The 18,052-nt window shown below is 41.4% G+C and overlaps 3 protein-coding genes and 1 pseudogene across 5 annotated transcripts; 3 read left to right on the top strand and 1 right to left on the bottom strand.

The window, feature by feature from the left end:
• The first annotated feature begins 1,673 nt into the window (after positions 1-1,673).
• On the top strand, positions 1,674-2,361 carry LOC125312488 (ethylene-responsive transcription factor 1A-like). The gene has a single exon (XM_048276244.1). It carries the CDS (start codon positions 1,722-1,724, stop codon positions 2,319-2,321), a length of 600 nt encoding a protein of 199 aa, XP_048132201.1. The 5' UTR covers positions 1,674-1,721; the 3' UTR covers positions 2,322-2,361.
• Positions 2,362-3,288: 927 nt separating this feature from the next.
• Positions 3,289-7,056, top strand: LOC115726299 (annotated as a pseudogene).
• A 1,645-nt stretch (positions 7,057-8,701) lies between these two features.
• On the top strand, positions 8,702-9,784 carry LOC115726311. The gene is made up of 4 exons (XM_030656126.2): positions 8,702-8,838; positions 8,939-9,059; positions 9,138-9,198; positions 9,360-9,784. The coding sequence occupies exons 1-4, from the start codon at positions 8,808-8,810 to the stop codon at positions 9,651-9,653; spliced, it is 507 nt and encodes a 168-aa protein (XP_030511986.1). The 5' UTR covers positions 8,702-8,807; the 3' UTR covers positions 9,654-9,784.
• A 358-nt stretch (positions 9,785-10,142) lies between these two features.
• On the bottom strand, positions 10,143-16,727 carry LOC115726308. 3 transcript variants are annotated; one of them, XM_030656120.2, is made up of 6 exons: positions 16,571-16,727; positions 15,647-16,117; positions 13,704-14,011; positions 13,573-13,626; positions 11,053-11,460; positions 10,143-10,664 (listed from the first exon to the last, which is right to left on the bottom strand). In XM_030656120.2, the coding sequence occupies exons 2-5, from the start codon at positions 16,078-16,080 to the stop codon at positions 11,174-11,176; spliced, it is 1,083 nt and encodes a 360-aa protein (XP_030511980.2). In that variant the 5' UTR covers positions 16,081-16,117; positions 16,571-16,727; the 3' UTR covers positions 10,143-10,664; positions 11,053-11,173. The 3 variants fall into 3 exon arrangements, with proteins under 3 accessions (XP_030511980.2, XP_048131747.1, XP_030511981.2); XM_048275790.1 differs by having other exon boundaries at positions 15,647-16,110; positions 16,571-16,696; XM_030656121.2 differs by lacking the exon at positions 16,571-16,727 and adding an exon at positions 16,221-16,334 and having other exon boundaries at positions 11,053-11,457.
• Between the last annotated feature and the right edge of the window lie 1,325 nt (positions 16,728-18,052).

The following is an 18,052-nucleotide window of genomic DNA, read 5'->3' as shown; positions in this document are numbered from 1 at the left end:
AACAGAAAAAAGAGAGAGAGAGAGAGAGAAAGAAATACAGTCTGACCTACTGTTTTCAGTCATTTCACGTTTTCTAGGTGACAAAAAAGTTGGCAGAAATGTCCATGGGAGTTTAGTCCAACTTGGAGGCAAAATTTTTTGGCAAAATGGTGATTTTGGACAATTTTACACTCCCTTCCCCAGAAAAGTAAAGAAGAATTTTATACTCCAGCACATTGACAACATGTGTATGGGGAACGTGCGATACATTCATTCAAAGTCCTTTTCGCTAGACCATTCTCCCAAAAACCGAAAGGACAAGTCGTTGCGTGTTGAGCCCAGGAAAATTCTTTGGAGTTAAAGATGACGCATTGCACCTGTCAAATTGCACCTGTCAAATCACGTCTCGAGTTTGAATCCATGGACGAAACCCCATCAATATAAAAAAAGTGTTGATCCGACTTTTGGTTTGCCGAATAAATATAATGAAGCAACAAAAACTCTTTGCTAGAGTTGGATTCTTAGTTTAAGTCGGCTTCAAGGGATCTCATATTATATATATATATATATATATGGTTTTGACCCACTAAAACAAATAATAAGAGTATGAAGGTTTTTTTCCCATGGATTTTCTGAGTGAGTTCTTTGCGAGAAATCATAAGATAACATTTGTGTATTTTTCTTTGAGTGTAATCTAGAACTAAGATGACAACTTGACTAATTGTGTAATTATAAAATCTATATTTCTCAAGAATCATAGTGGATTCATTGGTGGATGGTTCTTCCGGCGGAGCATATGTCGGCACTCGGCCAAATCACGTTAATCCTCGATGTCCTTATTGCTCCTCATTGAATTCTCCGGTAGTTTCTCCTTTTCGCTTCATAACTTTAATTACAACCTATTAGCTTCAGCGATATTTCACAACAGTCCCCGATGAAGATCTTGAATCGAGTCATGACTGTCTCGTTTTCACTTCTTGGATGCTTCTCCTTAATAAGATTCTTGGGAGAAGGATATTCCATCCGACACTGTGTAGTTTTCATCTGGACATAGTGATCGATATGGTTATATGCGCGTGATGTTCCACAAGGCTAAAACCGATTATATAGCATGGTAAGATTATATGTGCCGAGAAGTGTACAATCGGTAATTTTACAATAATTTTATAATAATGCAGATGATAAGAACTAAAAATTCTAATATATTTTAACATATCTACGTCAGAATATTTGTAGGCTTTATGAGATAACTATTTAAGAGGAAAATAAAAGAAGTTAATCATTATGGTTTACTCGATAGATTTCCATTATAATAGATTTATTAAGATTGATTGATAGAAAGGATTTAATACGTGCAGGCTTTTGAATGAGTGAGTTATATTCGAAAATAAATCGATTTCGTAAAGTAAACTTTTGTAAACCAATCACATTATGGTGTGTGCAATATACATATTTCACACTTTTTTTGGGGGGTTTTCCTCGATCAATTAATGGTGAATACGTCGTCGTCGTGGCCATCATATCATATATTTAAAAAAAATAAAAATAAAAAAGTGAACCTGTACGTACTCCACGCTGCATGATTAGAAAGAGCAACCATATGACGTATATAATAATCCTTATAAAATAAGATGATGTAATAAATGCGATTATATGTATATACCCGTCAAGCGTCGACTCTCGCCACCCAAAAGCCTAATCAGTTCCTATCCTCGCATTATTCTCTGCTATTCTGGCTCGACATGTTCCCACCAAGTTCAACGATATCAGGCTCGGATGCTGCTCTTTTAGAGTGCATTCGCCACCATCTTCTCAGCGACGACGACGACGACCACGACGACTTTGAAACCCTGGCGAAAATCGCCGAGAGTGTCGGGTTCCATTGCCCAGATCCAAGCTTTGACGCATCGTCGTCATCGCCGGATACAACAACGTCGTTCGAAGCGGGTGATTTCGACGGCGTGGGTTTGGAATCGCCCGGCTCGTCGAACGAGCAGTCGCTCGTTGACTGCGATGATGTCAATGAGAATGAGGCACTGCCCGGAGGGTGTCACTTTCGGGGAGTGCGGAGACGGCCGTGGGGGAAGTACGCAGCGGAGATTCGGGACCTGAAGAAGAAGGGCGCAAGGAGGTGGCTCGGGACCTACGAGACGCCGCAGGACGCCGCGTTGGCTTATGACCGGGCCGCATTCGCGATGCGCGGGGCCAAGGCCAGGCTGAATTTCCCTCACTTGGTCGGTTGCGACGAGGTGGAGCCGGTGAGGGTCACTCGGAAGCGGCACTGCTCGCCTGAGTCTGAGAACGGCTCGCCGGATCCAAAGAGGGGAGGAGGACTTGACTAGCTCGGCCGGCGACCCCGATCCCGGCGAGCATGGTCACGTCCTGTCGTTCCACTTGAGTGGGACTTTTTTTTTTTTTTGTTTGGTCCAACACTTGAGTGGGACTTGAAATGGACGAAACTGAGAGGTTTTGTGCGATGATTTTCAGTCATTGTTTGTGAACATGCGTGCATTGTATAAATTATACTTTCTATATCTGGAGATTTGGAAACGGAATTGTAATGATTTCTTCCCTTTCGTTTTCTCGCTCAAGGCCTTGAATCAAGTCATGACGGTCGCATTTTTACTTTTATAGATATTTTCTATCTCAGATCTTGGCAGATCGAAGGTTTAAACATCAGTGCATGATGCCCCAATTCCGCTAGTAAAGGGATTGGAGGGTGGTGACGCTGGTATCATAAGTGCAGGGTTCGACTCTTCCTCGCTCCGCAAAGAAGAAGAGCAAAAGTCCGAATGATAAGAGTTAAAGATAGGACAGACAAAAAAAGTCATACTTGAGTGATGAGAGTTAGAGATAGAACAAACCCAAAAAAAAAAAAAAAAAAACACACTTAACAAGCACTCGAGGGACGTTGGTCAATGTATGGTTGGAATATATCTTCAAATACGAAATATATAATCACGTGTTACCTGGATCGAAGCTCCTAAGTTTATATGCTCCTAAGTTTATATACCATCTCCAACTATATAACCTGTGATGCCCTGGATATAACTCACTCGAGATATTATCCGCTTTGCTCGTCTCATACCGAACCTCAAGGTTTTGTCCTTTAGCGTAGAGGTGATCACCTTCCTAAGAGGTCATTTATCATGGGATACTCTCACATGAACATGCTTAACTTTAGAGTTCCAAGAGTAAGCATTAACCTTACGTCCAAGGAAGCCTCCCTTAGTTAATATATATCACTTTCTCCCTATCCGGTCCGGTGCATAGTTCGTTCATTCCTACCCCCGTCATCATCCTAGAAGCATGTTAGGAGCTGCTCCTTATCCAAGCCCTCTCTGGCCACGGCGACCACTCTTCGCCCTCGTCATACCGGGTTGTTACATGACCGATAGCACAATTTTATCTCTTGGTTGATTTTATAAAAGAGATTTTACTATGTTGCCATTGTGATTCGATCTTTGAAGAGACGCTGTGATATGCATATCCATAGATGATCACTTGACTCTTAAATCCTAGATCAAGCGCAATAGAAAATTGTCTTAGTAAATTGTAAACCAGCGAGCTTTACGCTGAAGCTTTCGCCAATCCTGCTAATGTGTAAGTTGATTCTTATAAAAACTTTCAGCTTCATTAACGGTTTTTGCATCTGCAGTTACTGGAGAATCACTTCCAGTGACGAAAAATCTGGTCGATGGCATGTACTCGGCACTATGAGCCATTAGAATGTTCATGGGAATGCCCATTTCTCTGTTTCCGATTTCAGGTATGGACGGCATCGCTATCGGGATGTTTATCGAGATAGTTATGGTATATGGCATTCAGAAAAGGAGTTACCGTATCGGCATCGGTAGTTACTTGTCCTACTCATCGGCGGAATCCCGATCGCCACACTGACTATTCTTTTGGTTACGATGGCTATTGTCTCGCACTGGCTATCACAACAGGTCTAGGCCATCAGCCCATCCAATATATAGATATACCCAGTTTATGAAAGATTCAATGCAACCGCGCCTGATGGCCGATTACAGGTCAAGATAAGAAAAAAGAAAGAATTCTAAGCAACTAGCAGATGATGCACCTCAAGGTTGTTCTTACATTGCAAAAGGGGATTCCTTGAACAAGTCACAAGTACCGCAGATTGTCGTTAAGGACGTCGACAAGGATATGGTTGTCCTCCTGGCAGCGAGGGCTTCTCGATTGGAGAACCAAGACGCCATCGATTCAGCAATGGTTAACATGTTGGCAAATCCAAAGGAGGTACCGTTGAATCTCTGCATAGAATTTATTTACAGCTGAAAAACGCTGCTCATTGTATCTTATTACTGCGAATCGCCTGAAGTTCTTTGTATGTTTCGCGTGGCTTCCTGATGTTAGGGACGATCAGGAGAAGTTCACTTTCTTCCGTTTAACCCTACTGACAAAACGGACCGCGCTCACATACGTTGATAGTGCTGCGAAGATGCATCGGGTGAGCAAAGGCAACACCGGAACAAGTAAGAGATTAATGAAGTCGATACCTCAGAGCCAACAATGAGATGAGAAAAACTTGCAATTCGTGTCTACAACAAACTGGAAATCGAGAAGAAGGTACATGCCATAAGCTTATGAGATTCTAATGTATTGGTGGATATTCAGTCAGAGGTCACGAAAATTAATGAGCTGAATTTTGTTGGTAGTAAGGATGACGCAGTTGCAGCACTCTCAATAGTCAAACTCATCGAGAATGCCGATGGTTTCGTTGGCGTGCTCCCCGGCATGCCCCTGCTGATTATCCTATCAGATCTTGATCGGACCCCCTCTCGTTCGTATTTTCTTTACTCGATCCTACCATCAGAACACGAGTATGAGATAGTGAAAAGAGACTGCGGGCGCGAAAGCACATTTGCGGGTTTACTGGCGATGGTGTGAATGACGCGCCTGCCTTAAAGAAAGCCGACATTGGGATTGGCATGGCCGACTTCACGGATGCTGCCTGAAGTGCTTCTGATCTAGTGCTCCCGGAGCCTGGCTTGAACGTGATCATCAGCGCCGTCTTGACAGGTCGTGCTATTTTCCAACATGTACGGTTCATTTTATTGTTGCAAATTAGAACTTGCTCAAGAATTAAGTACACCACATTTGGGGGGACTCGAGGTTCAGAAGAATTGACGTTCATATCTTAGATTTTGTTCCACATATATGCTGCATCAATCACCATCCATATGGTGGTAAGATTCATTGACTTACCATTGATGTTCTTGGAAGTTCATTACACATTTTTGTGGGTCAACCTTCTACTAACAAGACAGTTACGTCACAGCTCGGGATCATGTTGCTTACGGTTTTCTGGAAATTCGACTTCCCACCTTTCATGGATCTTGTGATTTGCTATTATTGATGGTGGTGAGTTTTGGTATTCTTGTTCCTGTCTTTTTTCGCTCAGGTTTGTGGGTGAGATGGCTTGTGTCGATGGCCTACAGGTACCGTCACAACGATATCGAAAGACACAGTCAAGCGTTCTCCAAGTCCCGACAGCCGGAAACTCAATGAAATTTTTGCAATCGGGATCATCCTTGGTGGATACTTGGGTCTGACCACAGCCATTTTCTTCTGAGCAGCTTATGAAACTAATTTCTTCGCGGCCCTTGCCTGCTAAATATTGTTACTAATTAATGACAGACAAGTGACCTCTTCTTAACAATTACAGAAGCTCATAGACCCGTTTCAATAAGCCAGTGTACTATTGAGAAAATCTGCAAGAACTGAAGAGGTGATGCAACTAGGAACACAACACTCCCTCTAACATGTGGATACTTTGCCTAGTATCTTGGACATTGAAACTTCTCTGCAGGAATACGACGCACCGAGAGAACAAGAAAGAGGACCTTAACCAGCATCACTAACAATATGTCGGACCAAGATGCTTCCAATCGGCTTAAGGGCGTGATGGCATCTGCTGTTTATCTTCAAGTCAGCACAATCAGCCAAGCCTTGATATTCTTGGCTCACTCCCGGGGTTGGTCATTCCAATGCACGACCTGGCCTCCTGCTGGTGATTGTCTTCGGTCATAGCCCAATTGGTGAGTTCTGAGTTTGCAGGGGCAAGTCAGTCTTATTCTCTCCAGATTTCACGAACTCACCAATTTCTAAGGAAGGCTTGGAGTTCTTTTATGTTTTTGTGCAGATAGCCACGGTGACATCTGCCACGGCTACCTGGAACTTCACAGGGATCAGAAGCATAGGTTGGGGATGGACCGGGGACATTAGGCTGTACAAGATCTTGACATACACTCTAGTTGATCCTATCAAATATCCGTAAGACATGAAATCAGAGGAGAGCCATGGGTGGCTCTCGTGGTCAACCAGAGAGTGAGGGAACCTCATCCCCAATTTCATGAAACTTGTGTTGAGAAATTGAACCTCCATTGTCTCCCGAACAACTAATGCTCCCAATGTTGGTCAGTAATCTAGTCGTGATTTTAAACTTTCATGTGCAATGATATATTAAAGCATGATTGGACAGACTTTTTGCAGACCGCATTCACAAACAAGACCGGCTTTGCACGGGAGAATGTGAGGCAGCGCGGGCTGCTGAGCAGCAGACATCCCACGGCCTCCAGACGGTTGAGACATCAATGATGGTATCCGACAAGGGTTTTAGCTGAAGAAGCTGCGGAGATTGCAAGGTTAAATGTCTCTACTTAGGAATGATGTTCAACTATCATGCAGCAAAAGTTAATACGATGAAGCGCCTAAAAACCAAGCACATTAAGCTCGGGAACAAGGTTGTGCTAATGAAAACTTTCCACTCAAAGAAGAAATGGCTCGTCGTTGGTGCCAAATCATCGCCAGGAAATATTGCTTCAGCGGTGAAAAAAGAAACAATCTCGCATGTTTTGGGAAGTCGCCTATTTATGCAGCATAAACTCGGCTTCATAGCTGGTTTATGCACTAGGTTCTCTATTCTGAATAACTTTCAATACATTATGATGCAGGTTGAGGGAACTCCACGCCCTGAAAGGGAAGGTTGAGTCATTCGCAAAGCCGAGGGGTGTCGACATCAATGAAATGAACCATCGTCATGCCGTCTAAGCATCAAAATTACTTTCGATACTTGCCCTCTTTTCAAGAGCCTCCATCCAAGAACACAGCAGAGAGCTAGAACAAGAGCAAGAACAAGGAAGGGACAGATGCGCAGATATGTGTAAGCTCGGCACGGAATGAACGTACGATGCGTCATTTTAATGAAGTATAACTTTCTCATTTTGCGCATGTCGCCGAGCGTGAAATATGCTATTCCTAGCTTTTCGCATATCAAGGCATTGAGGTATATTTATGCGAGCGAGAACTGAAACTTACATGGGTTGGAGATGAAAGTGAGAACATCCATGACTCCTCGCGCAACAGGCAACGTAGGGGATTTCGAGTTCAGATTCGCTCCCGATTCAACCGGCAACATTGGTCAAGTGAGTCGTCAGGAGATTAGTATCTTGATAAATTTGATCTTCGCCTGTGTATTTGCTCAACACAGGCAAATGTTTAAAGTTGCTCTCAAGAAATTCGAGGTGCACTGTTAATCGGCTTGCTTAGCAGGTCCCGGCAGTGCAAAGTCTACCTTGCAAGTTTTAACAGGAGATCCTTTCTGCAAAATCCTATGATATGCAATCTGAGTCTATGGCTCAGAAGTATACCATAGAATCTGCAGGAATGTGAAGAATCGTTCTTGCAGCGAAAGCCCCGACGAAACTGGATGCAGCTAGGAGACAAGAACTATAGTTTAAAAGGCATGGCGAAACTTACTGCCGCAACTGCAACTGGAATGAACAAAATAATACATGCTCGGAGGACATTTTGGCGAGTATGCATCATGTGATTTGAGTTGCTCAGTCGAACTCTAGAGTTGCTTGAATCATTAGCGGTCGCTGCAGTCCCATCCGAGTGCTACAACTTTGTAGTTCGAGGAGATGTTATCGAGCGAGAAACAGGACATCTTTACACTGGGAATAATGTCTTGACTGTATTTCAGCAGTTACATGCAATCGTCACGGGCCGGTGCTTGGGACCGAGACCGTGCAGCAACTTAGGCTCTTTGGCATAGATGGATCGCTGAAGCCAAGCCTTGCCTAAGGATCGATCACTCAACCTCACTAGCCCACTTGGATCGTAGAGAGAGAGTAAAGATGGAATTTCGTGGGAAAGAATTGGACTATATTGTTCAGATGTTGGCTGATTACAAGTGAGGAGAACACACCTATTTATACAAGAATGAGGACGGAATGGGTGAGCCCTAGCCTCCCTAGCCCCCGTCCTTTTCCTCTTGTCCTATAGGACGTGTCCTTTACGTTTGGATCCTATGTTTTATCTTACATGAGTTGCCCCTTGTGAGATTCTTCACCTTTCTTGTTTTACAAGATTCTCTAGGTAGGGAGTGATTATTGGTTGGCTCGCCCCTAGGATGATCTTGGAGCGCTCCATGACACTAGGGATCGTGCCTAGCAGCCTTGGATCATGCTCGGCTATGTCGGGTCCACTAGTGGGCCACTGTGTCTGGTCTGTGGCACAGATCACGGTCCATCCTTGCACGAGAATTTTGTTGGGGCATGACACAATCCTCTCTCTCTCTCTCTACGCAATGAAAAGGAAGTTTCAAGTCAAGAATCAGAATATTGACCTATGAGAAGCCTCTCTCTCTCTCTCTCTCAGAGCAAACTTGAAGATTGGGACTCACACAAAAGGATACTTTGCTTAAAGTCTTCGAGGATAACAACAAGCCATTCCATTGTTCTTCTCTAATATATACAAATGTCCACAAATCCTTTCCATGTCCAAGGCATTCTGCAATAATGGGGATGTTCATGAGCTTCTTGGGGAAAGGTAAGTGCTCCTGTTCCATTCATGAACAGATCTTCATTGATTAAGAAGGTACAATTCGAGTTTACCATTGAGCTTTCCCCTTTCCTATATTTCTGTGTAGGAGGGCCGTCGCCGTCGTCACAGATGGTTGGATTTTTTATGGGGACGCTTTACAAGCAGTTCGTAGAGAAGGATATCACAAACTTTGAGGAATTCCACATTGCTGTTCTAGACATTTTTAAGTAAGGTCATCTTCCCCATGTAGAACCAGTTAAAAGTAATCAAGTCATACGGAAGCTCAAATTATCGAACCTTTGCAGCAATTTCAACTCGGCATTGCCCGGCAAACATTTGGACGTTCCGCCACGAAACAAAATAGAGGTATGGAATTGTCCGGAGAGAGTTTCGTGTGCATGACATGCATCAATTTTCATTCAAATGTTCACTAGATTTCTGTTCATCCTTTTAGCCTTCCAAACTGTACATCAGACAGGTAACAGGTTGCTGATTTAAGCTTCTGATGTATGCGTAACATCGTGCAGGATTGCTATAAACAGTGGAAAGAAGCCAAGGAGACAAAGAAAAAGAAGATCTTCGTAAATTTCATGACAAAGAACGTCAATCTCAGTAAGCTCGATGACTACACAGTCGTCACCGGAGTAGTAACGCCACCAGTGGCTATGGCAGCCAAAAGGGCCGGAGAGAATGTGCCGCAGCTGACCTTTATAAAGGCCATCCCCGATGTTGTGTTTGTGCCATCAGCCACTGTTTTAGCCCTCATCTCCGTTAAGCTGTCTCGAAGAATTTTCCTGAAGAATATAGCCTCCCAAGAGTAGCATACTTAAAGGAATTCGAATGCATGTGGCGACTGTAAATAAACAAGAGAAGCTCTTGATTGGTTTCAAATGTTCCGATAATAAATCATTGATGATGTTATCATAATCTGCAAGCACTGTTGCTTTTACAAAACATTTCCTGCCGATATATATCCAGGGAATACTCAAACGGACAGTATACGATATTAATAGCACAAGCATCAGATTTGAATGCACAAAAGTGCTGATCAACTTAAAAGAGTGTAATCGAGAGAAACCCAGGTGAAATCAAATTTGTTTATACTCACTCTCCCCAATGTGGCGTAAAAGCAATTAATGCACCGACTCCAACAGGTTTAGATAGTCCGAAGATTACATACCGCTAGCTTGACTAAGTAGACATATCATAGAATCATCAAAAAATCATCAATGATGGCAAAAATTATAAGACGTAGCATCAATCAACCATTTGAACCCCGAAAATGTAAAGAAAGGACATGATACTCCAGGTAAAGAAAAACAAGGCCTATTTGATTCATGTCCATCTTCCAAATGAACAGTTAAGTGTTTCCAGTTCCACCAGAGACTATAAAATCCATAGGGGAAGAGGGAGAGGATGAACAGAGAATATACAATTAGAATACGCAAATCTATACAGCTCACCTTTCCAAAAGCAGAAACTATATAATCTTTCCTCTCTCTCACAAACACTCCTCCAACTGTTACAACTATCTGCAGCCTCACCTAACCCGAGGATTTCCGGCTCCATCGTTGCATAGCTGCTCGCCGACTTCGCCTCTTCCGTTTGCTACGTACATAGGTCTTGCAAATTGGAGGAGATTTCAAACTAGATCCTTTTTCAAGAGAGTCGGTTTCAGATTTCAAAGACGAAAACAGAGAGTCGGTTTCAGTTTCATGCAGTCCCAATGGTTCCTCAGGCTTTTCCTCCATGATGAGCTGATTTCTGAACTCTTCTACATCAAATGTTTCTTCCTCCACTGCCTGCTCATTCATCAGAATTTCTTCCTTAGTCTGAAAGTGCAGAGAGAAAGTCATTTCACTTCACCAGAAACACTGATGCCAAACAGAACATACGAATTGTACTCTGCTAATCGACTTAAAAGTTAAATAAAAAAGCAAACTGAAGAGGTGGATAGATTTGAGAGAAACAGAGACAGAGAGAGAAGATACAAGAATGATTAAATTCCTTTTGACAAGGATTATTCCTCCTATTTGCCATTACTAGTTCTCCTAATTAAGCATGCAGTAAATACAGACCCATATCAACCACAGAATTTGAGAGAATTAAGAACATCCAAGAACTGCATCAGAAAGGACTAAAGTTATGGCTTTTCATTTGGAGTTTTGAAATAAGAAACAAATGCACAGGTTAATGCAAACACAAGCTATAGTTACTTACATTATCACAAGAAACCCCTCTAGATGTCTGATTTGTGCTCTCAATGATATCGGGCAAAGGAATCGCCTCACCGAGTATTGAATTTGCAGTTTCAGGCAGAAGTATATCGTCTACATTGCCGTTAGATACTTGCAGAGACGCCGGTATAGACAGATTTACAAGAAGAAACAAGTCCATTCCCACGATGAGATGCCTGTTTTTTACCAGAGCTGGTGAACTCATCTTTAGGTGGTAGCATGCTCAACCTATTAACTGAAGAGAACTTTCCAGGATTTTCGTTTAACACCTTATCCATTCGGGCTTTCAACTTGCATATGTGAGACTTTGCTGTCTCAATCTTAGCAAGTATTTGCTCCAGGGAATTTGCCCCATCTCCAAAATCAAGTGAATCACCAATACCATCACCTACTACCCAAAAGACATTAGGGAAACATTCATCAGAAAAAATAGAACTCAAATAAGAAAGCTTTTGGAGGACAGAAATATTAAAAGCCCATGCAAATTATCTCAAACACCAACTCCTCAAGTCAATTTGGCATTACAGTGCAGCAACTCCATTAAAGACCATAATATAGGTAGCATAACATCAAATTAGAACCATAATTTCATTGCTATAATTCATTGAATGCAGCAAAAATTAAACACTTAAATCTTCCACCAAGATAACAAACCATTATTTGCAGTATGGATCATGCGCCACGCAAGATGAAACGGAATGCAGAACATCTCTTGTTCGAAATGTGTTATAGTCAGAATATGCCTCTTCTAATTCATCAGGAACTTTTTGAGTAAATTTATTTATTAGACATGAATCTCATTGAAAGTGATCACATGAATCTACGAGGACAATTTCGTATAGGATAATTGGAAGTGTTGATTGAGTGCTTTGGATCTCTAGAATGCCACCTAGAATGCCACAAATTGGAAAGCTCATGCCAAATTATGCATTCTATGAGGTGATCTCTGGTGCCTTTCTAAAAAGAGTCCTCTTTTTCCTTTTGGGATATTAAGTATGATATATGAAGATAAATGATTAGTGCATAAGAATACAGTCACTGGTAACATATTTCAACAAAAGCTTCACTTCCAGAACTGACATTGAGGTTGCTCCCCATTGAAGACGAAGGACCAAATTCCAGAAATAAGAATAGTTAGTAAAGCTCCTAGGGAATAAGTCCTATAGGGTAAGCAACACTAAATGGCCATGCTTATATATGGTTTTCCCTATACATTCTTGTACAAGGCAATGGTATCTTGTATAATATTTGTGGCCCCCAATTTCTTTAATGGAAAAATTCACGGCTCTCCTAACTCCTAAGGTCACTTTCATTGAGATCCTCTCCTGGTGCATATCACCACCTAGAGTCTGTCTATACGTGCTAGTTCGCTGATATTGCTTTTGTAGAAAATGAGATCATTCTTTATCTTATGTTTTTCCATTGTGAGATGACATGAAAGCTATAACCTTCTCTCTCCCTACTAAATGTGCACATTTGGACATGCCTCATTTACTGCAGATTATATTCTGGTAGAAGATAAAAGCACATTTACAAGACTCAAAAAACTAGACCATTTACTAGAAGGTGAGACAAAGTAACTGAACCAAAAGAGAAAAAAAAAGTTGGAAGCAAGAGAGATCCAAGCATTCATTCGTCATCGAAATTACAGAAATTATTTGAGAAAAGTAGTGGTTTCACGTAATACGATTTACTAGCATGTTAGACCAATAGTTCTGATGTAAGGAATCAAAATGAACTGCTAAGTCAAAGTTCAGTCTAAAATAAGGGAAACAGGATATTAATTGAGTGATAACACAGATTCACTATCCACCAAAAGGGAATGGATGAACTTGAAAGGCAAGGATCCAAGCACATGCCTCAACCACCTAATTTCCATCTTATATGACGAAGAGCAAGTGAGGAGGCAAGACAGAAGAAAAATACCAGCTCTGAATATCTCCATAGATGGAAAAGATGAGTTCATCAACTGTATAAGGGTTATCCAGCCTCAAATTTGGCCTCTTTTGGTACAACTTATCAGCTACTTATTCTTCTACATATGACTTTCCCTCAGCAAACCATGCTTGAGTTTTTCATTGCGAACAACTTTCCCCGTGTATGAATATAAAAGATATATATATGATTCTACTTTTCAACATTTTAATGTTTCAAAAGGTTAGTTTTCGTGTTAAATAAAAGTCAAAATGCAAGTGTTGCAAAATCTATAACAAGTAAAAAGTCAAAAATTAAAATCACTTAGATCCCAATCATCCCAAAATAACAATTATGTGCTACAAAGGGCAGAAGTATATATACCCCTTTCCATATCCTTCCCCCCCTTATCAGCAGAGCTTTACAGCTACCAAGTCAGAACATGATCACAAACCTATCACTCATATTCTAAAGAATGAAGCACCCCACCCCCAAAAAAAAAAAAGTAAGGACAAAGTGCCCAGATATCTTGCAATTAATTGCTTTGGGACTCAACCGACATAAAAAAGAAAGTGCTTTAACACCTCACCGTGATTGCCACGACGAATTTCCATAGGAATATGATCAGCACGCGACTTTCTATCTGCGCAATCAAAAGGAAAGATCAGAGCTTATGTCATTTGATTAAAACAAATGAGGCAATGGCTTTAAATGTAGTACCATAATAGGAGAACAAGTTATGCTGTGACATATATGATGCCATATCCTGTGTCTCTTCAACTCTTTTTCTTTTTCTCCTCATCATGACTTTCTCTCTTGAGAGTTGACCAGAAAATGCAAGGAACTTTGCATTAAAATCTTGCGATTCTGGTCTTTCAAAATTAAATTCCTTCTTTTGGTTGTACTCTGCCAGTTGTCTATCATACTTTCGTGCTTGGGAGTTCAACTCATTAATCCGCAGTTCTACCCATTTACATCGCCACTTAAGAGGGTGTATAAACCTTCTCCAGTGATCCGTCAGCTTCTTCCTGGAAAGAGGAACAAGAATAAAGACGAATGCACTAGTAAGACACTGAAATTGAAAACAACTGGACCCTAAGCCGTACGCTATGTTCCTTCTATGAATTAATAATGTAAGATGTCACTATCGATTACTTTCTAACCTTTTATTTCATATAGATTAAGGGAATTACCAACAGCCTGAATGTTAAAAATCCCTCACCATGCATTCAAGTAATCAGCACATGGTGTACACTAATACTATGTACGGACAAGGGAGGGAAGGAGAAGATAAAAAGAGACTCGGCGGGGGTTGGGGATGAAAGTTTGGGTGGAGAATGGGAATTGTGATGAGGAGCTGAGGACAAATTCAAAATTTTGTGCATTTTCTCCCCTCCTTTTCCTCTCTCTCTCCCTCTCCTCCCAAACATAGCATAAACGATATGACGAACTGCCTCGCCACTTGTAGTTTAGCCACAGAACCAAAAAATGCACAAAGGCCTTATCCTAAGAAGCATTCTCCAGATATTCATCTACAACCCAGGATGCAGTCAGAACCCCCATGCAAATTATCACATCGTTGTCTGTTATTCAACAATCTACCAGTATGGGAATGGTTGAGAAAAATTATCTTCTGTAGGCCACGTACGTACAATTAATGAACTTTAAGAAGCATAATTATCTTGAAGGATCATTCACATGAGCTCCTTTTCCTCGGAGTGGCACTAAGGCAGCTTATCCTAGTTTTACAAGCAATTCTTTTCCTGTCAAAAACTAGTCCTCTTCAATTCAAATGACAGGACCACAGGCTCTACTACCTGAAACCAATTTGTTCAACAGCTACAGGATGCGCGATAGGGAGACTTCCTCTAGATCTAGGTAAGAGGGCAAAGATTATCGACAACAAGACACCAACGTGCCTTCCATCGTTACTATACTTTCGGTTTAAAGTCTATCAATCAAGATAAAAGTTAAAGAGCTATCCATCTTCACTAACAAGAAAATTTACTTCCCAGAGAGATTATTCAAGATATAAGGAATCGAAAAGTTTCAAAGCCATCATTCTCAGGTAGCAAGACCTTTGTGGCATCTTAACTTCTCGGAAATAAAGATGAATATGAAGTTCAATTAAATACTACAACAATATATTCCATTCCATTACTGCAATCAGATAATATCAGTTTCCTTTATCATCAAATGAACTTAAATCCAAGCCAAGTAAAACAAGTCAAGAGCAAGTTTATGTTGCCAACTTGCTTGGAGATCATCCACCCTATGAGCGGCTAATTTAGACTAACATTGCTGCATAAAGATTATAATGTCAACCAACCGAAGCCCAATAGTAGCAGATTCACAAAACAGATATCAGCAACAGCTTGAAACAGTGAAAGTAGTTACATCAAGCAAACAACCAGCTTGGTGCAGGGCATCTACTGGGGTTTCAGGGGTGTTGGGACTGAGGTGCGATTATCGTAAAACCAAGTACAGGGGAAAAGGTAATAAAGCATCTTCGTCTAGCACGAATGATAAATCCAGAAGGGCTGTGAAAAGTAAAGTCAACTTTTTGCATTTTAATGAAAATGGTGAAGGATCAGGGCAAATATAACAAGGGAATCTAATCACAAGAAGTATCCAAGACCCTTCAAAAATTAGGTACGCAGTACCTTGTTGGATAGGGTTCACTCTGTTCAGGATAAAGTAATCCTGGCATATTGCCACCAAGATACTGTGACTCAACTTCACCATCACTCATAGCTAAATTATTCTCAAAGCCAGATGATGAATCACCAAATGAACTGGAATTTTCGGTCGTATCCCCTTGGCCACCTTCACATGGGCCTTCTTTAGCCAGATTTTTGCGATCAATTATGTCAACATCGGAATTCCTGTCCCCATCAAGCATTTGTGCACCGTGCAAACTCTCCATGTCAAAGCCCTTGTCCTCGCGGTTACTCAAACAGCGCATTGTCTTAGCTTCAGGATCTTGGGGAATGGTTCCATTCTCCTTGTCGACTGGTACATTCAGTGCAGCCTCTGGTCCGCCCATCGGAGTCTCCGATTTGACCCTAGCTTCTAGGTCAGGACCCATATCGCCCATAGTCAAGTCAACTGCTCCAGCAAGCCCTCACTTGTTCCTGCACAATTCAGCAGCTATTTACGAATTACCCCACGATCGAGGAGTCTCTGAAGAACCAGACACGCGGCAACTGCTCTGCTAAGTCTAAACCCCTATTCTACCTCCTCTACAACAAAGAAACCCCATGAAGCTGGATTGATAAAGAACCGCGACGCTCATTCACAGCATCATCCCTACGGGGATGTTTCTTGCGCAAGCAATTTCTTGCCCTTCCCCGAAAAAAAAATAAAAAATAAAAACCCATCATTCCTGCAAACAGATATCGCCCACATTCAAAAAAATCGCAGGGAAAAAAACCCAAAACAAGCAAAGCGTAAAGCATCAACGGGAACAGAACAGCAGGGCACCACCCAATCCGAAGAAACCCCCCCAAAAAAAAAAAAACCAAAACGGAAGCAACCAAAACACCGAAACCCTAGAACGGAGTGAAAAGGGGAGGAAGAGGGAGTACTCAGGCAAGCCATGGTCGTCTCCTTCGAATCTCTGCGCTAGATGAGCTCGGCGTATCACACAATTCGTCAGCATTCAACGAGCGAAAGCAGAGAGCGACAGAGAGGAGAGAGAGAGAGAGAGAGTCAAATAGCGTCGCGCTCTGAGTTGGCGGTGCAGGAATTTTATAATATGCCATCAAAACTGGCTCTACGTGGCCGAATCTGATTGGTCGAGCTGCTGTTGTCGTATGGAGCGCACGAGAGTGAGGAGGCATCATCAATCGCGGTACGGACGACCAAGATTTTGGAGAGGATTTTTGGGGGTTTTAATTTTAAGTTTCTCATTCCCCACAATTTTTTGTTAATTTTTTCAAAACGTTTTATTTATTGACTTGCTGCGCAAGCATTGGAAAATTAATTGTTGTGGGCCCCTCCTTCTATTTGCTAATTTCTTATGATATTTTTTTCTCGAGGCTCCGATTCTTTCGACTCGACTAATTACTATCATTTTTTCCGTGCACATGCTTCGATTACCAAATGACCGAGTATAACTATAAATCTCATAGTCGCTCTCGAACAAGAAATTCTCCATCCTCTATATAATTGAATATCTTATCTCCCTCTAAATTCCGTTTATATAGTATGAAAGAGGATACGCCAAAAGAAAACTATGCTTAATTTCATCAAAGGGTGCTAATATGGATGAAGCAAAAGTTTTCCCTTTTTTTTAACCTTAAACAAAAGAAGGTATTGCAAGCATTGGCAAATTACAAATCGTCCTGTAAAAATATTCAACATAAAGTCAGAAATTACAATTGGTGTGAGCAACCCTTTTTTTTAACCGAAAAGCTCACCTCGCCAGCCTCGAATTAAGCCCTAATCACTTTGAAAATTAAGAAAAGAACGGACGAATAACTTCAGGTCATCATAAGTATTTAAAAAGATGGTAATTCTTTCAAAAAGTTTTGGGGGCACCGACGCGTCGATCTGGGTTCCATTTCTTTACCACTCTCTTTGTTTCAAACACAGGAAAAAACATCAAATTTTTAGCACGCACGGCGTGAGTCGACGCAACCTCATCGCCACACACTTGGAGATTTAAACACAAAATTCACAGGATTAGAGAGAGGGTCCATTGACAAACCTTTGATGCCGACAGTGCGATGAGAAAGGAGTGAAGAGCGAGGAAGAGCAATGGACAAGGCCCTCGTACCGAACAAATTTTCTAGGATGGAGATTTGAGAAGACTACTGGGGAGTTGGTAGGTGATTTGAGCCTAATGAAAGCTGGCACCAATTAATTTTCCTTTTTTCTTCTTTTAAATTAATCATATTCATTTCCGGAAAAAAAAAAACAAGAAACCCGTATTAGTACTACTATATTGGGACGGGTTTGCTTAATAAGGGCGAGCTTAATTCGGAAAATACTTATATGTTAGGTGTAATTTAGTTAATTAAAAAAAAATAGAATGTATTTTGGGGGAAAATAAAATCCTCCACAAT

This window comes from Rhodamnia argentea, chromosome 3 (genome assembly GCF_020921035.1).
Source record: "Rhodamnia argentea isolate NSW1041297 chromosome 3, ASM2092103v1, whole genome shotgun sequence".
Lineage (NCBI taxonomy): Eukaryota > Viridiplantae > Streptophyta > Magnoliopsida > Myrtales > Myrtaceae > Rhodamnia > Rhodamnia argentea.
The sequence above is the reverse complement of the archived record's forward strand: the minus strand, read 5'-3'. Positions and strand labels throughout refer to the sequence as shown.